Source organism: Physeter macrocephalus, chromosome 1 (assembly GCF_002837175.3).
Source record: "Physeter macrocephalus isolate SW-GA chromosome 1, ASM283717v5, whole genome shotgun sequence".
NCBI classification, from domain to species: domain Eukaryota; kingdom Metazoa; phylum Chordata; class Mammalia; order Artiodactyla; family Physeteridae; genus Physeter; species Physeter macrocephalus.
Window position 1 is genome coordinate 112,947,887 of NC_041214.2, and position 18,381 is coordinate 112,966,267.

The 18,381-nt window shown below is 41.2% G+C and overlaps 1 protein-coding gene across 2 annotated transcripts in view; it reads right to left on the minus strand.

Annotated features, from left to right (window-relative positions):
- Positions 1 to 5,877: 5,877 nt before the first annotated feature.
- The window catches only part of LOC102975454 (cell cycle control protein 50C-like), a 30,276-nt gene continuing 17,772 nt past the window's right edge, over positions 5,878 to 18,381 (minus strand). Inside the window, exons 7-9 of one of the 2 annotated variants that reach the window (XM_024120446.1) lie at positions 15,427 to 15,567; positions 9,460 to 9,669; positions 5,878 to 6,327 (exon numbers count right to left, since the gene is read on the minus strand). In XM_024120446.1, coding sequence (XP_023976214.1) covers positions 6,137 to 6,327; positions 9,460 to 9,669; positions 15,427 to 15,567 — 542 coding nt within the window. In that variant the 3' untranslated portion in view covers positions 5,878 to 6,136. The remainder of the gene's footprint in view (positions 6,328 to 9,459; positions 9,670 to 15,426; positions 15,568 to 18,381) is intronic. The other variant, XM_024120445.1, reaches the window with a different exon arrangement.

Sequence of the window (18,381 nt, forward strand, 5' to 3'; positions counted from 1 at the left end):
TGTAATTTCCACAAACCATTTTGGAATCTCTCTGACCTCTCAAGAAAGTTCCTGACCTCAAACTGAGGAATATATTTTTATGGCCAATTCATGGATGTTGATTATAAGAAACAGAGAAATCTTTATAAACAAAAAACAAAAAAAATCAACAGAGTCTAAGTTATTTCTGCCATGTTAGCCTGCACTAAAAATCATCTGTTTCAGTGGAGTGCAGCTCTTTCCATACAGAAAAGGGGCGAAAGGCACCCCGACGCCTGTCTGCACCGACTGCTGGCTCTGTGGGCGCCACAAGATGTTCTTGCCATCGGAGCAATGACTTCAGTTTTTCCATTCCAACTGTGGTGAAAATGAATAAGAAAACTGGATCCTGCCTCTGGAAGCAGGATACAGGCTCCACACTAATCAAAAAAGGAAGATTCAGTATAAGACAATATTTCACTCCCCAGACTTTGTCAGAAGTCGCTCTGAGTCATGTCACTGACCGCCACAGGATTAGAATGGGGATATTGTACAAGCCCGACCCTTTGCAGGAAAGGTTTATTTTTTCTTCCGCCTAAATGAGCTTCTCTTGCTACTGAGTCATTGCAATCCAAATCTCATAATTTTACATCCTCTCTTCACAAAAAGTGGCTCAGCCTAGAATTCATTTATTTAAGAAGTGTCAAAGAATAGTGACACTGTAAACAGGTAAAAGGAGAAGGAAGGTTTTTGAAACCTGGTCAGTAGTGATAAAGACTTCAAAGGCCTGCGCTTATTTGCCAAACCAAGGCTGATTTAGCAACGGACTCCTGAACCAGTCCTGAGGGGAGGGCCCCTGGGCTGAGCGCCTGAGTGACTCCTGGCATTGAGAAAGGGGAATGGGCTTCCCTGTGTTGCACCCGGTGGAGAAACCAGGAGAAATCTGCTCTGCAGTTCTATCACTTAGGAATATCCAGAACAAAAAAATGTTGACAACTGCAGGCTGTGGAGCTGTGGGATTCTGCTGGACGTCCTGTGAAGGAAAACCACCAGCAGCTGTCTGAAGCTGTTTTTCCTATATTAACATTTGGTTAATAAAGCCTCTACTATGAAACAAACCAGATGAAAAACCAGGCTTCATGAGGAAGGCCTTGGGGCAGGCTGGGAAGGATTACGGTTTTATCAACTTCAGAACACCTCTGTGTGCTCAGCATGGACTTGGGTGCTCTGGGATCATACTCGGAGGTGGGGAGCTAGTGCTGTCCTGAGGGAGCATACTCTCTTTCCCATCCTGGAGGCCAGACTGACATTTAAAAAAGCTAAGTGAAACCCATGTAAGGTGAGTGTGGAATCCATGCTAAGCTGTGCAAGTGGGTTTGGAAGGACACAAAGACCTATGTGAGATGAGTCCCTTGAGAGCAGGACCTCATTTTGGTATCCTTGGCATTGTGAATTTGTCACATAAGGTAGGGGTTTAATTAGTTAAATTTCAAATAAAGGTTAACTCTATACTTTTATTTACCCATAATTTCATCCTACCCAATTTTTTACCTGCTGCCTCTGCGCATGTACTTAGAATATACACCTGAATAAAAGCACCTAAAAACCCCAATAGTGGGGCTTCCCTGGTGGCGCAGTGGTTGAGAGTCCGCCTGCTGATGCAGGGGACACGGGTTCGTGCCCCGGTCCGGGAGGATCCCACATGCCGCGGAACAGCTGGGCCCGTGAGCCATGGCCGCTGAGCCTGCGCGTCCGGAGCCTGTGCTCCGCAACGGGAGAGGCCACAACAGTGAGAGGCCCGCGTACCGCAAAAAAAACGAACAAAAAAACAAAAAACAACAACAACAAAAAAACCCAATAGTGGAACTTCCCTGGTGGTCCAGTGGTTAAGAATCCACCTTCCAATGCAGGGGACATGGGTTTGATCCCTGGTCGGGGAACAAAGATCCCACATGTTGCAGGGCAACTAAGCCCGTGTGCCACAACTACTGAGCCTGTGCACCGCAACTAGAGAGAAGCCCCCACACTGCAAAGAAAGATCCTGTGTGCCGCAACTAAGACACGATGCAGCCAAAAATAAATAAATAAATATTTTTTAAAAACCCCGATAGTTTCCAAACAGTCACACTCACAGTCACACACACTCACACAAATGCCTGAACACACTCACACTTACACACTCACAAGCTCTTATTTATTCACATTTTTGTTCTTTGTCTCTCTTGATCTCATGCTCACTTTTTCTTGCTCCAGAATTGTTGCCAGGAGTTGGAGAAAGAAAGGCTAGTTTCACCAACCTATTTACAAAAGCACAAGGATGAAGAGTTAGAAAAGTGGAGGAAGAAGACAAGAGCAAGATGATGGGAGAAGGAAGAAAAAGAATAGGAGAGAAAGAAAGCCAGAAAAGTTCCCCATTGTGGGTGGGGAGTTAATTGTGAATGATGAGGCTCTTCCCCTAACAAGGATTAGAAGGATGGCGCCCATCTTTTATAGCAGGGTAAGAAGGAGTCTTACAAAGATAAACTGCTTTGGGCTTGATGACTTGTGGAGAAGCAGAAAAAAGGAACGACACCTCCATTCTGTCATAAATTCCAGTCACTTAACTTTTCTTAAGTAGTTTATTTTCTGGTGTGGATAGACTTGCTTTGTATAGGAGCTTTCCATGGAACCAACTCTAGTGCAAAGTGAAATGAGGAGTACTTTTTTGGAAAAGTCTTGACTACTTGGTGAATGCAGATGCCTTCTGTGATGGTTAATTTTATGGGTGAACTTGACTGGGCCATGGTGCCCAGATATTTGGTCAAACATTATTCTGGATGTTTCTGTAAGGCTGTTTTTGGATCAGATTTAAATCAGTAGACTGCCTAAAACAGACTGCCCTCCATAATGTGAGTGGGTCTCATGCAATCAATGGAAAGCCTGAATAGTACAAAATGCTAACTTCCCCTGAACAAGAGGGAATTCTCCAGCTGACAGCCTTCGGGCTCCATCTGCAACATCAATTCTTTTAGGTGTTCCAGCAGACTGTCTTTTGGCCAAATTTTTTTTTTTTATTGGAGTGATAGGTGATTTACAATGTTGTGTTATCTTCAGGTATACAGCAAAGTAAATCGGTTATACATATACGTATATCCACTCTTTTAAGATTCTTTTTCCATAGGTCATTACAGAGTATTGACTAGCATTCCCTGTGCTATATACTAGGTCCTTATTAGTTATCTATTTTATATATAGCACTGTGTATATGTTAATCACAATCTCTCAATTTATCCCTCCCTCCCCTTCCCCCCTGGTAACCATCAGTTAGTTTTCTACATCTGTGACTCTGTTTCTGTTTTGTAAATAAGTTCATTTGTACCCTTTTTTTATTAGATTCCACATATAAGCCATATCATAGGCTATTTGCAACACAGTATTATTATTATATATTTTTAAAATAAATTTATTTATTTGCGTTGCGTTGCATGGGCTTCTTATTGCAGTGGCTTCTCTTGTTGTGGAGCACAGGTTCTAGAAGCACAGACTTCAGTAGTTGTGGCATGCAGCCTCAGTAGTTGTGGCTCACGGGCTCTAGAGCGCAGGCTCAGTAGTTGTGGTGCACGGGCTTAGTTGCTCCGCGGCATGTGGGATCTTCCCGGACCAGGGATCGAACCCGTGTCTCCTGCATTGGCAGGTGGATTCTTATCCACTGTGCCACCAGGGAAGTCTCTGCCTTTTGGCTTAAACTGCAACTCCTTCCTGAGCATCCAATCTGCTAGCCTCCCCTGTCAGATTTTGCACTTGCCAAGCCTCCACAATCATGTGAGCCAATTACTGAAAAATAAATCTCTTGACACACACTGACACACACTCACTCACACACATACACACCCCTCCTATTGGTTCTGTTTCTCCGAGAGCCTTGACTAATACAGCATTTTGTTTCTGTCTTTTTTTTTTTTTTTTTTTTTTTTTTTTTTTGCGGTACACGGGCCTCTCTCTGTGGTGGCCCCTCCCCATGGCTCACGGGCCCTCCGCGGCATGTGGGATCCTCCCGGACTGGGGCACGACCCCGTGTCCCCTGCATCGGCAGGCAGACTCAACCACTGCGCCACCAGGGAAGCCCTAATACAGCATTTTATAAGCTGACAAACAGGACTGAAATGTAACAAATGTATTCTTGCCTTTTTCCAATCAACACCATAACCCAGGAGTGTGGACTGAAGGGGCAAGAACCCAGGATCTGAAGTCACAGGGTTTGGTTCCTGTGTGAGCTCTGTTCCTTCCTAGCTCTCTGCCCTGGATAGGTCACCTAAGCTCAAGAAACCACAATTGTTCAGATGACTAGAGCATTGCCAAGTATATTAGTTTTTCATTGCTACTGTAACAAATTACCATACTCTGTGCTAAAAACAACATAAATTAATTTTCTTACAGTTCTAGAGGTCAATTCTCAAATCAAGGTGTCAGCAGGACTTCTAGAGGCTTCAGGGGAGGATGTGTCTCTTGCTTTTTTCAGCCTATAGAGGAGGCTGCCTGCATTCTTTGGATCATGGCCCCTTCTTTGTATCATTCCAAACTCTTGCTTCCATTGCCACATCTCCCCCTATTCTTCTGATCTCCTGCCTCTCTTTTATAAGGACCCTTAGGATTACACTGGGCCCGCACAGATAATCCATATCAGTATCCTTAATTTAATCACAGCTGCAAAGCCTCTTTTGGCATACAAGGTAACATTCACAGGTTCCAGGGATTAGGATGTGGGTATCTTTGGGTGGAGGTGGGCTGGGGCGTTATTCAGCCTACCACACCTGGTCACCTGAGGTCAGTGGTTCGTACTTGAAACCATTTTGGTTTTTTTGGAAAAGTACTTGACCATTTGGTGAATGCAGAAAGTTGCAACAGAGAAATGCTTTCTTGCCTGCTCAAGAGACAACTATGTATTGGTACTATGTTTCTCTTTAACAATGAAAATTCTGCTGTTAGAGTCATCACAGATTAAAGCTTTCCCCACCTCAAAAAATAAAATAATATAAACATGTTTTTTAAAGTATAATATTCTAGTTACCTAGTTATACAGATCTATGGAGTCTCTTGCCCTGGCAGCTTTACCAAGTACAGTTGATCCTTGAACAACACGGGTTTGAACTGCAAGTGTCTACTTATACACGGATTTTTTTCAATAAATACTTACTACAGCACTACATGATCCACAGTTGGTTGAATCCGTGGATGTAGAACCACAGATACTAAGGGCCAACTGTAAAGTTATAGGCGGATTCTCGACTGCATGGGGGTCAGCGCCACTAACCCCTGTGTTGTTCAAGGGTCAACTGTATGCCATTCAGTCTCCTGTAAAGTGACCTTTAGCAGGAATTAAAACTTTTTAAGATGGACCCTAAGAAGCTTCCTTGACACGTATAATTCAAGTATCACAAATCCATGTCATCAACTGCATTCTAGAGTACATCATCCCAATGTAAGTTTCAGAATTGTGTTGTGCCCTCAAACGCTGAGGACCGTTTTCAAGAGAATCAGTTACTTTTAGTGCTTCCCTCTTGGCTACATGGGTAAATTTAGTGAAATTCCTGGACTTTCTTTTTGGTGTATTGATGTATTTTGGGTGCTCACGGCACTGCCATAACCTTTGCTCGGCTTATTCTTAGTAGAGAAAACTTCATTTTGACTCATATATAATTGAATAAATCAATTTTCAAAAATCATCCTGATTGCTCAATTCAGTGTTCAAAAATTGTTGTTGGTGAGTCTGTAATTTCAACCAGCCAATGAGGACTCATGGTCTGAGCCTGATTGATGGTTAAAAGGATTCACCTAATCTTGGGGCCCCAGGTTTACTTACTCTTGTCTGGTGATGCCACCCTCCTTAGGCACTCACCTACTTTCAGGCACAAGGGCTTCAAATAAATTCCCAAGACTTGGTTTAGAGCTCAAGGATGATTTATCTTCCCCATTCCAAGGACATTTTACTATACCTAATTATGCCTTCTCCTCCTCCTCCTGCTCTTCTTCTTTTTCTTTTTCTTCACTCTGAAACTCTCATTATTTATCTATCTGGGATTGAACTTGGTCAGTCAATCCAGTTCCCCTTGATGAAATATCCCAGTCATTTTGAGATCTTTGGCTCCATTACTTCACCGTCCATTTCTGTGTTTTCTGCTCTTCTTTTTAAAGTCTGACTTTACTGCTGGAGGAAGAACATTTTCCTTTCTTTCAGCCTCAAGTGAACTGCCAACATGGAAAAGAAGGCTAACCAGGTCACAGCTCCTGTCACCATGTAGGCGAGACCTAAGAAAAGGCTACTGCCTCCACTCCATGTCAGGGTGGAAAGAACAACTGCTTTTTCTCCTTGGAACCTGTTTACAGGAAAGTCTAAGAAAAGAAAACCTGTTAAGGATCTGTCTCAGCACTTCTCAGCTCTACCACTACATATCCTAAATACATTAGGTTGAACTATACACACACACACACACACACACACACACACACACACATATATATTTTTTGGCTGTTCTTTTCATCACATGGGATCTTAGTTCCCTGACCAAGGATCGAACGTGCAGTGAAAGCACAGAGGCCTAACCACTGGACTGCCAGGGAAGTCCTGAACCGTATAATACTGCTGGTTTTGTTGGTAAAAATGGTTGACTATTCAATTTCATATAGTCTAATCTTTACCAAGCAGTATGTTGTATTTTGCTGGAATGAAATTAAGTAAAAACAAGTCTTCCCTCTAAATAGTTGTAATCTATGAAAGAAATTCTGACACAGATAGATCTGAATGACTTATAGACAGCTCACTAGTGAACAAATATAGTTAATTTCTAAACCCAAGGAAATGAAAAGACTACAGATAGGTTTTGCAGCAAACCTAAATTTGCATTTAAGGATCAGGATACCCAGGGTAGGCTAAAGTCCTTCATAGGCTAAGGTATGAATTCCTACCTCTCGGAAAATTCTTCAAGAGGAGTGAAGAGCAAAAATAGTAGTGAGATAGATGGCAAAACGTTTTTGGTGGGAAAACTAAAGGTGGTGCATTCATTTGGGTTTTGAAAAGGCCAGCATTCCTCACTGCTGGGGAGAAAGTGTTTGAACTGGCTCTGCTATCGTTAGCATTTGAATGATGTCATTTTGATCATGCATGTGGCCCGAGGTTTTTAAACATCTGGTGCCTTTTGTAAACCAAACTAATAAACAAATAAAGGCTTCTCATAGCAACAGCATTTCCCAGCAAAGCTCTTAGAAGGCCTCAAATCACTTGGCAACATACTATTTAAAGGCACAAACTTCTTAGGAAAGCTAGTTCTCTTTCTTTTCCATCAAAATTCCTCACTGTCACCAGGTCCTTGGGCGCCATCTCAACTCGGCTGCCTGACTGTTCCATTAAGAGGGTCTTTTCCTCACACAGCGGGTCTTTTCTCCCTTAGAAGTGGTAGCATTTTCTGCAGCTCAGGCCTAGTTCTCCTTGCATATTAGCCAGGCAGTGAGGCTGGATGGATAATACTCACACTAGGGTTCAACACAGGTGGTGCAAGCAAAGGACTCAAGCTCTGGACTGAGTTTTTTGCTAAAGATTTAGATTTGAGAGTTATCAGCATTAAAATACGACTGTGAAGGAAGATGCCCAAGGAAGGCATGTTTCAAGCAGAGAGATAGTGTCTCCTTTGTTCGGAGCATGGACTCCGTCTTCTCCTCAACCCTAAACTCACTGTAATGCATTATGAGGGCAGCAGTACACGATGGGCTTTTATCCTGTGTCTTGATTGCTACCATAACTGCTTTGCTTGTAAGGGCAATCACAGAAAAAGTTGATGGGAACAGAAGGTCCAACTTGACAGACTATTGCCAAGCAACTTTCAATCTCAAATTTTCTAGGAGGGAGAGAGAGCAGTTGCTGAAATCCTATTCAGGAGGTAATATTCTATGGTTTACTCTTTGATCTGTACATACAATGCTGTACAAGACAGAGCAATTTCTGGTTTTCCTTTTCATAGACTAGAATTAGGGACCATGCTAAAGGAATGGCTGAAGGCAAACCATACTCCTGGTCGGTAAATAAAAGGAGGCAATAAGTTCAGAGGTAGAGACGGTGTCACATCGGTGGGGGTATCTCTGCCCAAGGAATGTCCTCACTTCCCTGTCAGAGTGGAGACATTTGCGCTTTGCTCTAGGACAGAAAAGAAGAAAAGATGGAGCGTTGAACTGAAACACATGTTGTTATTCAGTGACCCAAGAATCTTTCAGTCAAGCTCCATGAGAGGTAAAGAAACAAAGGAGGTAGACAGTTTGGTGTTCAGATCCTCCAGCCTGCTGGGGGGGGTCCCGTGAAAAACTCCTAGCTGGTAGCCCTGAGAGGCTACGGGGTTGCTGATGCCTAATCAGGCTGACGTCTCAAAGCTGTGTACAAGTCCTGGAAAGACCTGCCTCTGAGAGAATTCTGCCTCAGGGAGAATCAGAAAGGGACTTCAAAACTAAGCCTGAAGGGCTTCCCTGGTGGCGCAGTGGTTGCGCGTCCGCCTGCCGATGCAGGGGAACCGGGTTCGCGCCCCGGTATGGGAAGATCCCACATGCCGCGGAGCGGCTGGGCCCGGGAGCCAAGGCCGCTGAGCCTGCGCGTCCGGAGCCTGTGCTCCGCAACGGGAGAGGCCACAACAGAGGAAGGCCCGCATACCACAAAAAAAAAAAAAACAAACAAAAAAAACTAAGCCTGAAGACCAGAGTTAGTATAAATTGTGTTTAAATATATAATTTTTAAAAGATAGTGTTTGGTGTCATTTCGAAGTTAAGTCCTCTTTGTTCTTAAGTCAAGAGTTAAGTTTGTATTTTTAAATTAAGTGAAAACCTTTCAGAATCTCATATTAAAGTATGTCTCCTAATATGGACCGTATGTCCATAACCAAAGCACTGGCTCCTGCTAGCTGGCTTCGTACCTAATAGAGGAAGAACACAGCATCCTCACTGCAGAGCTTGTAGCATGGCTCATGTGGGTTGGATGAACAGAACCTGCCCTTGAATCCAGGGCTCCCTTGGTCTATGCTACTTTTGCCTAAAATAAAAGGTTCTGCAACCTCTCTCAGTTTTCATTGTTTTTAGTCCATATTCCAAATTTACTTCTTAGTAAACCTCTCTCTCTCTTTATTTCCAGGGTCCTCCATGTCATCCCATCCTATACGGCAGGCTTCTCCTCATTGTTTTAGATCTCTAGGCCCAGTGTTAATCTTTCTTCAGGGACAGAAATAGCCCTTCCCTCCTTATCCATACCTACTTACCTGATACTGCTTAAAAAAAAACAACAATACACATTTAATTATATATAAAGTGGAGACAAACTATATGGTGATGGAGTGACAGTACTGCCTATAAGATAAATATGTATTTCTTTTACATATATATAGATTCGATTGGTGAATAGAAAGGTATAGAATGAAATAGTTCAACAACTAGTATCCAGATGGACACTGATTTTCCTTCATCCCCAGAAAGAAAATTGGAATAAAAGGATACTGTAGGTTATGTTGAAACTATAACTACCAGCAGGCAAGCCTTCAGTAAAATGCTCTATTCGATGGAGTCGGCGGTACAGCTTTTTGAAAGTGGGAAATGCGGCTGTCCTCATCCACACAATGAAGTCGTCATTGATGAAGCCATTGTTCCCTGGATCCTCTTCATCTAGTTCATAGGCAGGCTTAGGCCAGTTCGGAGGCTTTGTGGTTCCTGTGGAAAGTTAACAACGGATGTGGTTGAGTAAAATCATCTACCACCTTTAGTTTTTCTTAAAATGTAGAGAATGAAACAACTTCTGTATTCTTGAGTTAAGAGGAATCAAAATTACAAATTTTTTTTAAAAAGTATGTGTGTGTAAGCTACCTGAGTATACAAGCATTAAAAATAATGGTTATGGGCTACCCTGGTGGCGCAGTGGTTAAGAATCTGCCTGCCAATGCAGGGGACACAGGTTCAAGCCCTGGTCCAGGAAGATCCCACATGCCACGGAGCAACTAAGCCCGTGCGTCACAACTACTGAGCCTGCGCTCTAGAGCCGCGAGCCACAACTGCTGAGCCTGCATGCCGCAACTACTGAAGCCCGCGCGCCTAGAGCCCGTGCTCCAGAAAAGAAGCCACTGCAACGAGAAGCCCGCACACCGCAATGAAGAGTAGACCCTGCTCGCCACATTTAGAGAAAGCCCACGCGCAGCAACAAAGACCCAAACAGCCAAAAAGAAATAAATTAATAAATTAATTTTTAAAAATAATAATAATGGTTATAAGTACTCTAAGGAAATGTGGGGGGAAATGCTGATGATACTGTCATAGGGTTAAAAAAAAGCATTATATCATATGTATATTATATATTCAAATATATAAAATGTATAATAGGGGCTTCCCTGGTGGCGCAGTGGTTGAGGGTCCGCCTGCCGATGCAGGGGACACGGGTTCGTGCCCCGGTCCGGGAGGATCCCACGTGCCGCGGGGCGGCTGGGCCCGTGGGCCATGGCCGCTGAGCCTGCGCGTTCGGAGCCTGTGCTCCGCAGCGGGAGAGGCCACGGCAGTGAGAGGCCCGCATACCGAAAAAAAAAATGTATAATAAAGCATTGAAATAATAGGTACAGCAAAATTATAATAGTGGTGGTATTCAGTGATAGCATCATGGGGAATGTCTATTTTCTTTAACATCATTAGTAATGTAAAGAAAGCAAATTAAAACAAGATACCATTTCACCTAAAAATGGGCTTATATTTAAAGAAAAAAATAATGACAACCATTGATGGAGCAGTGGAAATGGGAACTCTTGTACAGAGCAGATAGATGTGTGGATTAACCACATTTTTGGCAATCTAGGAACATGCAGCAAAAGATTGAGGACTTCCCTGGTGGTCCAGTGGGTAAGACTCCACGCTGCCATGCAGGGGGCCCAGGTTTGATCCCTGGTCAGGGAACTAGATCCCTCATACACATCACAACTAAGAGTTCACATGCTGCAACTAAGGAGTCCGCATGCTGCAATGAAGAGCCCTCATGCCACAACGAAGATCCTGCGTGCCACAACTAAGATCCGGCGCAGCCAAAATAAATAAATAAATAAATATTTTTAAAAAGATTGAATATATTTTGCATCCATTTTGGCCCAGAAATTCTCCTTCTAGGACTATATTCTAAGGAAATGATTATGGAAGTGCATGAAGATCTTGTTGCATGGATACTCCCTGCAGACCTGTACCTAAGAGCTCGAAGTTGGAAGCAAGGAAGAAGAACTTGTAGAAGGGAGAAGGTGGAGAACAGAGGTGTCGCAAACCTGTTCTAAAGCCAGGAAGCCTGGTAGGTCTGGGTGCTGTGTTGTAGGAATGCTGGGAGCACCAGGTGAAGTCTGTTGAGTTTACTCTCATCCTCTTACTTTCCACTTTACCGCCCTGGGCCTGCCTGTCTCCCACTCAACAGCAGACTCTTGAGTTCAGTGTCTTCCTCATCGTTTTTTCACTGGCATTTAGTCCAGTGCCTGGTACATGGTAGGTGTTCAATCAATTCTTGATAAAGGGATGAGCGATTCCAATGAAAGCTGACAGAAGCTGGTAATAAACAGCATTTTGAATTTTAAAATAGTCAACAAGAGGAAGTTGTCCAGTGAACTTTTTACTTCCATAAAACTGGTTCTACTATTTGTAGGAAACCATTCTTTCTCACCTCTGACCACTGACTATTTTCTCCTAAAAGAAACCCAGTCTTATTTTCTAAGCATGGGCTGTAGTGCTTATAAAAGCATGTGCTAAGTTTGTTTGCATTAATCTGAAGTACGTTGGTATACTTATACTTCCTCTGGAAATAATCCTTTGCTGGAGAAACTTTCTCTCCAAAAACTGTGGCGATGTTGGCCCTTCCCAAGAATTCGATCGCTATTGCTAGAAGAATATTGATGGAAATCAAAATTGCCTTTGGTACCTGCATGTGGACCTCACCCTCTCTCTACTTCGGCCAGAGCTCATGCTCAAGTTAATGTGTCCTATAGGCCAGTGATATCCAAGTCACCCGGGGGGTGAAAAATGCAGGTTCAAGCATGTCTTTCCGTATCAACCCCTAATCCTACCCCATCCCATGTCTCCAGAGAATATGAGAAGCATGGTGTAAGAGGCATCAACTTCTCTCATTTTTCAAGTTCAGCTGGGTCCTTGGTATTCATCCATTCACTCAACAATATGTATTTCTTGATTGCTCACTTATATCAAGCACCAGGGATATAGCATGAGATCTAATCCCTTTCCTCAAGGAGTTCACATACTAAAGTGGGGATGACAAGTATTCAAATAGATAATTATAATAAAACATGGTAACTCTTACAATAGAAGTAAGAAAGAGTAGGAGTAGGAGATAAGAGAAAGCCAAGGATGCTTTGTGTTATATGCTTGTGGTTATGGTAAGACAAAACAATAGCATATTGCCAAGTTCCTTTCAAAAACTGGGAATTTAATTACAGATACAGTAACCATACATGCCAGTTTGCCTAAGATAGTCCCAGTTTATGTCTGTTGTCCATTATCTCATCTGATTTAGCACTTATCCCAAGCAAATAATGTACATATAATTTCATCCTTTCAGCCATGGTCTTAGCTAGTAGTGAGAGATACCCATGAACAGTGAACAGAGTGCTTACTTTAATTAATGAAAGATAACCAGTGGCCCTTCATAGCAAAACATGACATATCCCTGTGACCCCTGCCACAGTTTGACAGTACAGCCCGTTAGGCCACAGCCTCTGTTTTGGCCTGTGAGACGTGTGGAGCTGCCAGGCTGCAAGTCAGTGGGGTTGGTGGGAAATGTGGGATATTACAGATTATGTTATAGGCACAAGATGCAGTGTGAAAAACAGATGCTGAGCAGTTTTGCTGAGAGCAGTTTGAACTCTCTTGCAACAGTGTTATTTATTATATGGTGTAAAAATAGAACTACCTTACTGTTTGGTATCAGTTTTTTATTTGCTAGTAAATCCTTCTGGCTGTGAAGAGCTAAAACAAGGAACATACATGTTTAATGAAAAATTAAGCAGTTTTTTTTAAGAAAGTTGATGAATGTGATACTTGCAATGTTGGTTGACATATACCCCCCACCACGGGAACCGTCATGATGTCAATGACCATGGGAAAAATCAAAAGACATAAATTGCTGAAGAACATCAGAATCTACTTCAAAAGTTTGCACTTATTTCTAAAAGCAATTACACTCCAATAAAGATGTGGAAAAAAAAAAGTGTATTCAAAGACAGTGCTTTACCTCAAGGAGCTACAGAAAGTCCACTTCTATACCATTATGTGAGCATGACTTTTCATTTAGATCAAATGAGTTTCCTTCTAGTTTCACGTTTTTACTAATTTTTTCTTTTATAATCAAAGGAAAACTTTAATGTTTTGGTCTATGAGCACAAAAAGAACCTCGTTAAATGAGTTAAATGAAAGCAGTTTTAAATCAATGTCTTCAGATGTATTCATCCATCTGAATACATTGGTTTGATTTTTTTTTTTATTTGATTCTTCATGGAATCAAGGCAAAGCTTTTCAATATTCAATATTGGAAGATAAAACTGACATGATTATAAATATTACTATAAATTCAGTTAAAAAATTCAACAATCAAGTGTAAATATTTTGGTTTTATAGTGATAACATAAATGCAAATTTGGTGGAGCACAACATCAGAGTAAAGATAATTTTCTTATTGAGAAATTTATGGAGAAATGGGCTTAAAATTGGTTGTGAAACATATATAATTAACAACTGTATCCAAACAAGCTACAATATTTTGTTAATCAAAAAAAGAGCTGTAGTTGTGCAAATTTAAATATTTTCATATATTCACAGAGGAAATGAACTGCAAAATTTTTACAATGACAAAGATGTTAAAGAAATGCTTCAGCATGAGAATACATGTGGTCTGTCTTTGCTACAAATCATCAACCAAAATTTTAGAAATGTTTGAGCCTTTAAATAACTGTTTTCTCTATCAAATGATACGTCCTACAATGATCCTGAACTTTTTCTTGGTAAATAAGCCCTCTAAGTTTTTGTGGAATTTTATTCAAAATAGTTGTAAAGTTTTAGACAAAGTATTCTACACATGGAATGCCACAAACCTTAGCTTTTGAGGATATAGTTAATTGTAATTATTGAAAATCAAGTTTGCAAACAAGAAGATATTGAAATTTACCCCTATAAAAGCAAGGGAACAATTGAACATATTATACAATGAGAGTTTATATAATAAAACCTTGTACATGATTTAATTTTTAAATTCTATAATTGTACTTTGAAATATCTCAATTTATGTGAAAACTATTTTGATGGAGCTCCTATTTTAATTGGATAAAATTTTCTTCTCGATGAGAATTAAATGATATACAGGAAATCTAAGATTTCATAGCATCTAAATTTAGTAAAACATTCAAAAAAATCATAGAAAAATTGTGAAGTCAAAAAAAGACCTTGCCTATAAAAAATATTTGGGCTCCAGGTGTGTGGGCCTCAGCAGTTGCAGCACACGGGCTCAGTAGTTGTGGCTCGTGGGCTCTAGAGCGCAGGCTCAGTAGTTGTGGCACACGGGCCTAGCTGCTCTGTGGCACGTGGGATCCTCCTGGACCAGGGATAGAACCTGTGTCCCTTGCACTGGCAGGTGGATTCTTAACCACTGCACCACCAGGGAAGTCCTAGATATTTTCTCAGTTAAAAAAAAGTTACGGTCAAAAGAGAAGAATCAATTAAAGGTGCAACAATCTGAAACTGATTAACCACAAAATGCGCTTCAAAAAAAGAGTGCAGACAATTTTGTGAAAAAATTAAAAATATTTTAACAAAATATTTTTAAAAATACAAAAACCCAAATTTTTCATTAGAAAAATACAGGCACATGAATTGAAGACAGATATGGCCAAGAAACTGATTAAAGTGTGTGACTCTGTTTCCAGAATAATTATTCTGTTTATGTTATCTTTTACCATTTAGATAATATTTAAAGTATTTTTTTAAGTTGGTTTAATGTACACAGATATATTATTTTAATTTTTGAAATAATTGCATTTTAAAAATAGTTTGTAATAGAATTCTTTTATATGCCCATCAATATGGTAATGTCAATTTATTGATCAATAAATAAAACTTTCGAATTAATATATAACTTTAGTTATTCTAGGGACCCTTTTCACTCTCAAAAGTGCACTAGCTTGAACAGTAAATTAATGATCACATAATTATAGATGAAGGAACAAGTTTCTTAAAACATTGCCTTTTCCTAATGGTAAACTAGAAGGAACTGGGGTACCAAACCATGTTTCTGACAGGTATGTGATGGAGGTGCCCACAGGTAGGAAATATTATAACCAAAAGGTAGTCAGCAAAGAAGTAAACAAGGCGGAATCATAAACATGCCCCCACACATCAAAACCAAAGTTTCTATAAAGAGAGGAGAATATTGAGCTAATGTATGGATCTTACCTGCAAATGCACTAGAAAGATTTTGGAAACTTGGATTCTGAAACTTGACATACTTGTCTGTCCACCATGTAATTCCACTCCTTATCATTGGTACTTTGATATGGATAGATGAATTAAGGTTGTAAGAAAGAATAATGGTGTCTGTAGGGAAATTAAAAACTGTGTTAGATTCAAGTAAGCATTTTTTGCCACACTTGGAAGTGCACAACCAGACACAGCTGAAAAAGCAGGGTTTGAGTAGACTCTCCGAATGCCTACATGGCATAGATGCTGGAATCAGAAGACTATTCTTTTTCTTGCTAAGGACCCAATTATTGAAAAATACTCTTAGACTCCATTTGACTCATGTTTCCTAACTACTTCAAATCTCTGGTAAGTGAGAACTTATTTGCAAATGAAATATCATAAATCAGCAGATAATGTATACAAACAGTATTTTAAAAACTGCCACTCATCCTACACCCAGCGGGACCCACCCACGATTAGGGGTCCAGCAGTGATCGGGGAGACCCTGGGGGAGACGGTGGGGGAGGAGCATGAAGGAACGGAAGGGAATGCGACCAGCGCTTTCCCTGTCCACTTAGGCACCTGGGAGCCTATTGGGCTCCTGGGCCTAATCCTCTGCCCTCGGAGCCTCCCTCCTGCAGTGCAGAGCCAAAGCCTCGCCTCTACACCCCCACCCAGGGCCCTACCTCCAAACTTCAGAATGCCACACTCCAGAGGCCCTCCTTTCCACGTGCTGCAGCTACCCTTTCCGGCAGGTCCTAAGCAGAGGTCACGCCTCACGCTTGAACGTCACCACCCCTCCCGCCTAGGTTCCACTCCACCCTAAACTCCGCCCCTGCCTAAGTTCCACCCCGCCTAAGCTCTGCCCCCATAGCCAAGGTTTTTTTTTTTTTTCTATTCTTTTCTTTTTTCCTCTTTCAGATTGGGGTTCTGTTTTACCTTGGTGATTCATTGTTGTTGACCCTTTTATCTTTTTATTTTTCCTAGTACATCTTTTATTTTTCTAATTTTATTTTATTCTTTATACTTTGTTAATGATCTCTCCTTTTGGCTTGTCGCCCCCCCCCCGCCACAGAGCGGCTAGGCCCGTGAGCCATGGCCGCTGAGCCTGCGCGTCCGGAGCCTGTGCTCCGCAACGGGAGAGGCCACAACAGTGAGAGGCCCGTGTACCGCCAAAAAAAAAAAAAAAAAAAAGACATAGAATTTTAGAGGGGCAGAGTCAAGATGGCATACTAGGAGAACACGGAGTTCGCATCTCCTCACAACTAGGGCATCTACCAGGCACTCGTAGGGGACCACAGACACCTAAGGGGACGGGAGGAACCTCCAGCAACTGGTTGTTTCAATTATAGTTTTATTTTTCCTAATATATTTTTTATCTTTCTAATCTTATTTTGTTTTCTATTCTTTGATATTGTACTGCTCCTTTTTTTCTTTCTTTCTTCCTTTTTTTTTTTTTTCTGCGCCACAAACTTGCGGGATCTTGGTTCCCAGGCCAGAGGTCGGACAACGAGCTCCTGTGGTGGGAGCTCTGAGTCCAAACCGCTGGACTAACAGAGAACCTTAGACCCCAGGGAATATCAATTGGAGTGAGGCCCCCCAGAGGTCCTCATCTCAGCACCAAGACCCAGTTCTATCCAACTGCCTGCAGACTCCAGTGCTGGACGTCTCAGGCCAAACAACAAGTAAGACAGGAATACAGCACCACCCATCAAAAAAAAGGAAAAGAAAAGAAAAGAAAAAAAATACGTTACAGATGAAGGAGCAAGGTAAAAACCTACAAGACCAAATAAATGAAGGTGAAATAGGCAATCTACCTGAAAAAGAATTCAGAGTAATGATAGTAAGATGATCCAAATTTTTGGAAACAGGATGGAGAAAATACAAGAAATATTTAAGAAGGATCTACAAAAACTAAAGAGCAAACAAACAGTGATGAACAACACAATTACTAAAATTAAAAATACTCTAGAAGGAATCAATAACAGAATAACTGAAGCAGAAGAACAGATAAGTGAGCTGGAAGATAAAATGGTGGAAAAGACTGCCAGGAAGCAAAATAAAGAAAAAAGAATGAAAAGAATTGAGGACAGTCTCAGAGACCTCTGGGACAACATTAAATGCACCAACATTCAAATTATAGGGGTTCCAGAAGAAGAGAAAAAGAAAGGGTCTGAGAAAATATTTGAAGAGATTATAGTCGAAAACTTCCCTAATATGGGAAGGGAAATAGTCAGTCAAGTCCAGGAAGCACAGAGAGTACCATAAAGGATAACCCCAAAGAGAAACACACTGAGACACATATTAATCAAACTATCAAAAATTAAAGAAAAAATATTAAAAGAAACAAGGGAAAAGCAACAGATAACATACAAGGGAATCCCCATCAGGTTAACAGCTGGTCTTTCGGCAGAAATTCTGCAAGCCAGAAGAGAGTGGCAGGACATATTTAAAGTGAAGAAAGGGAAAAACCTAAAACCAAGATTACTCTACCCAGCAAGGATCTCATTTAGATTCGATGGAGAAATTAAAACCTTTACAGATAAGCAAAAGTTAAGAGAATTCAGCACCACTAAACCAGCTTTACAACAAATGCTAAAGGAACTTATCTAGGCAGGAAACACAAGAGAAGGAAAAGGCCTACAAATACAAACCCAAAACAATTAAGAAATGGTAATAGGAACATACATATTGATAATTACCTTAAGCGTAAATGGATTAAATGCTCCAGCCAAAAAGACAAAGATTGGCTGAATCGATACAAAACAAGACCCATACATATGCTGTTGACAAGAGACCCACTTCAGACCTAGGGACACATACAGACTGAAAGTGAGGGGATGGAAAAAGATATTCCATGCAAATGGAAATCAAAAGAAAGCTGGAGTAGCAATTCTCATAGCAGACAAAATAGACTTTAAAATAAAGACTATTACAAGAGACAAAGAA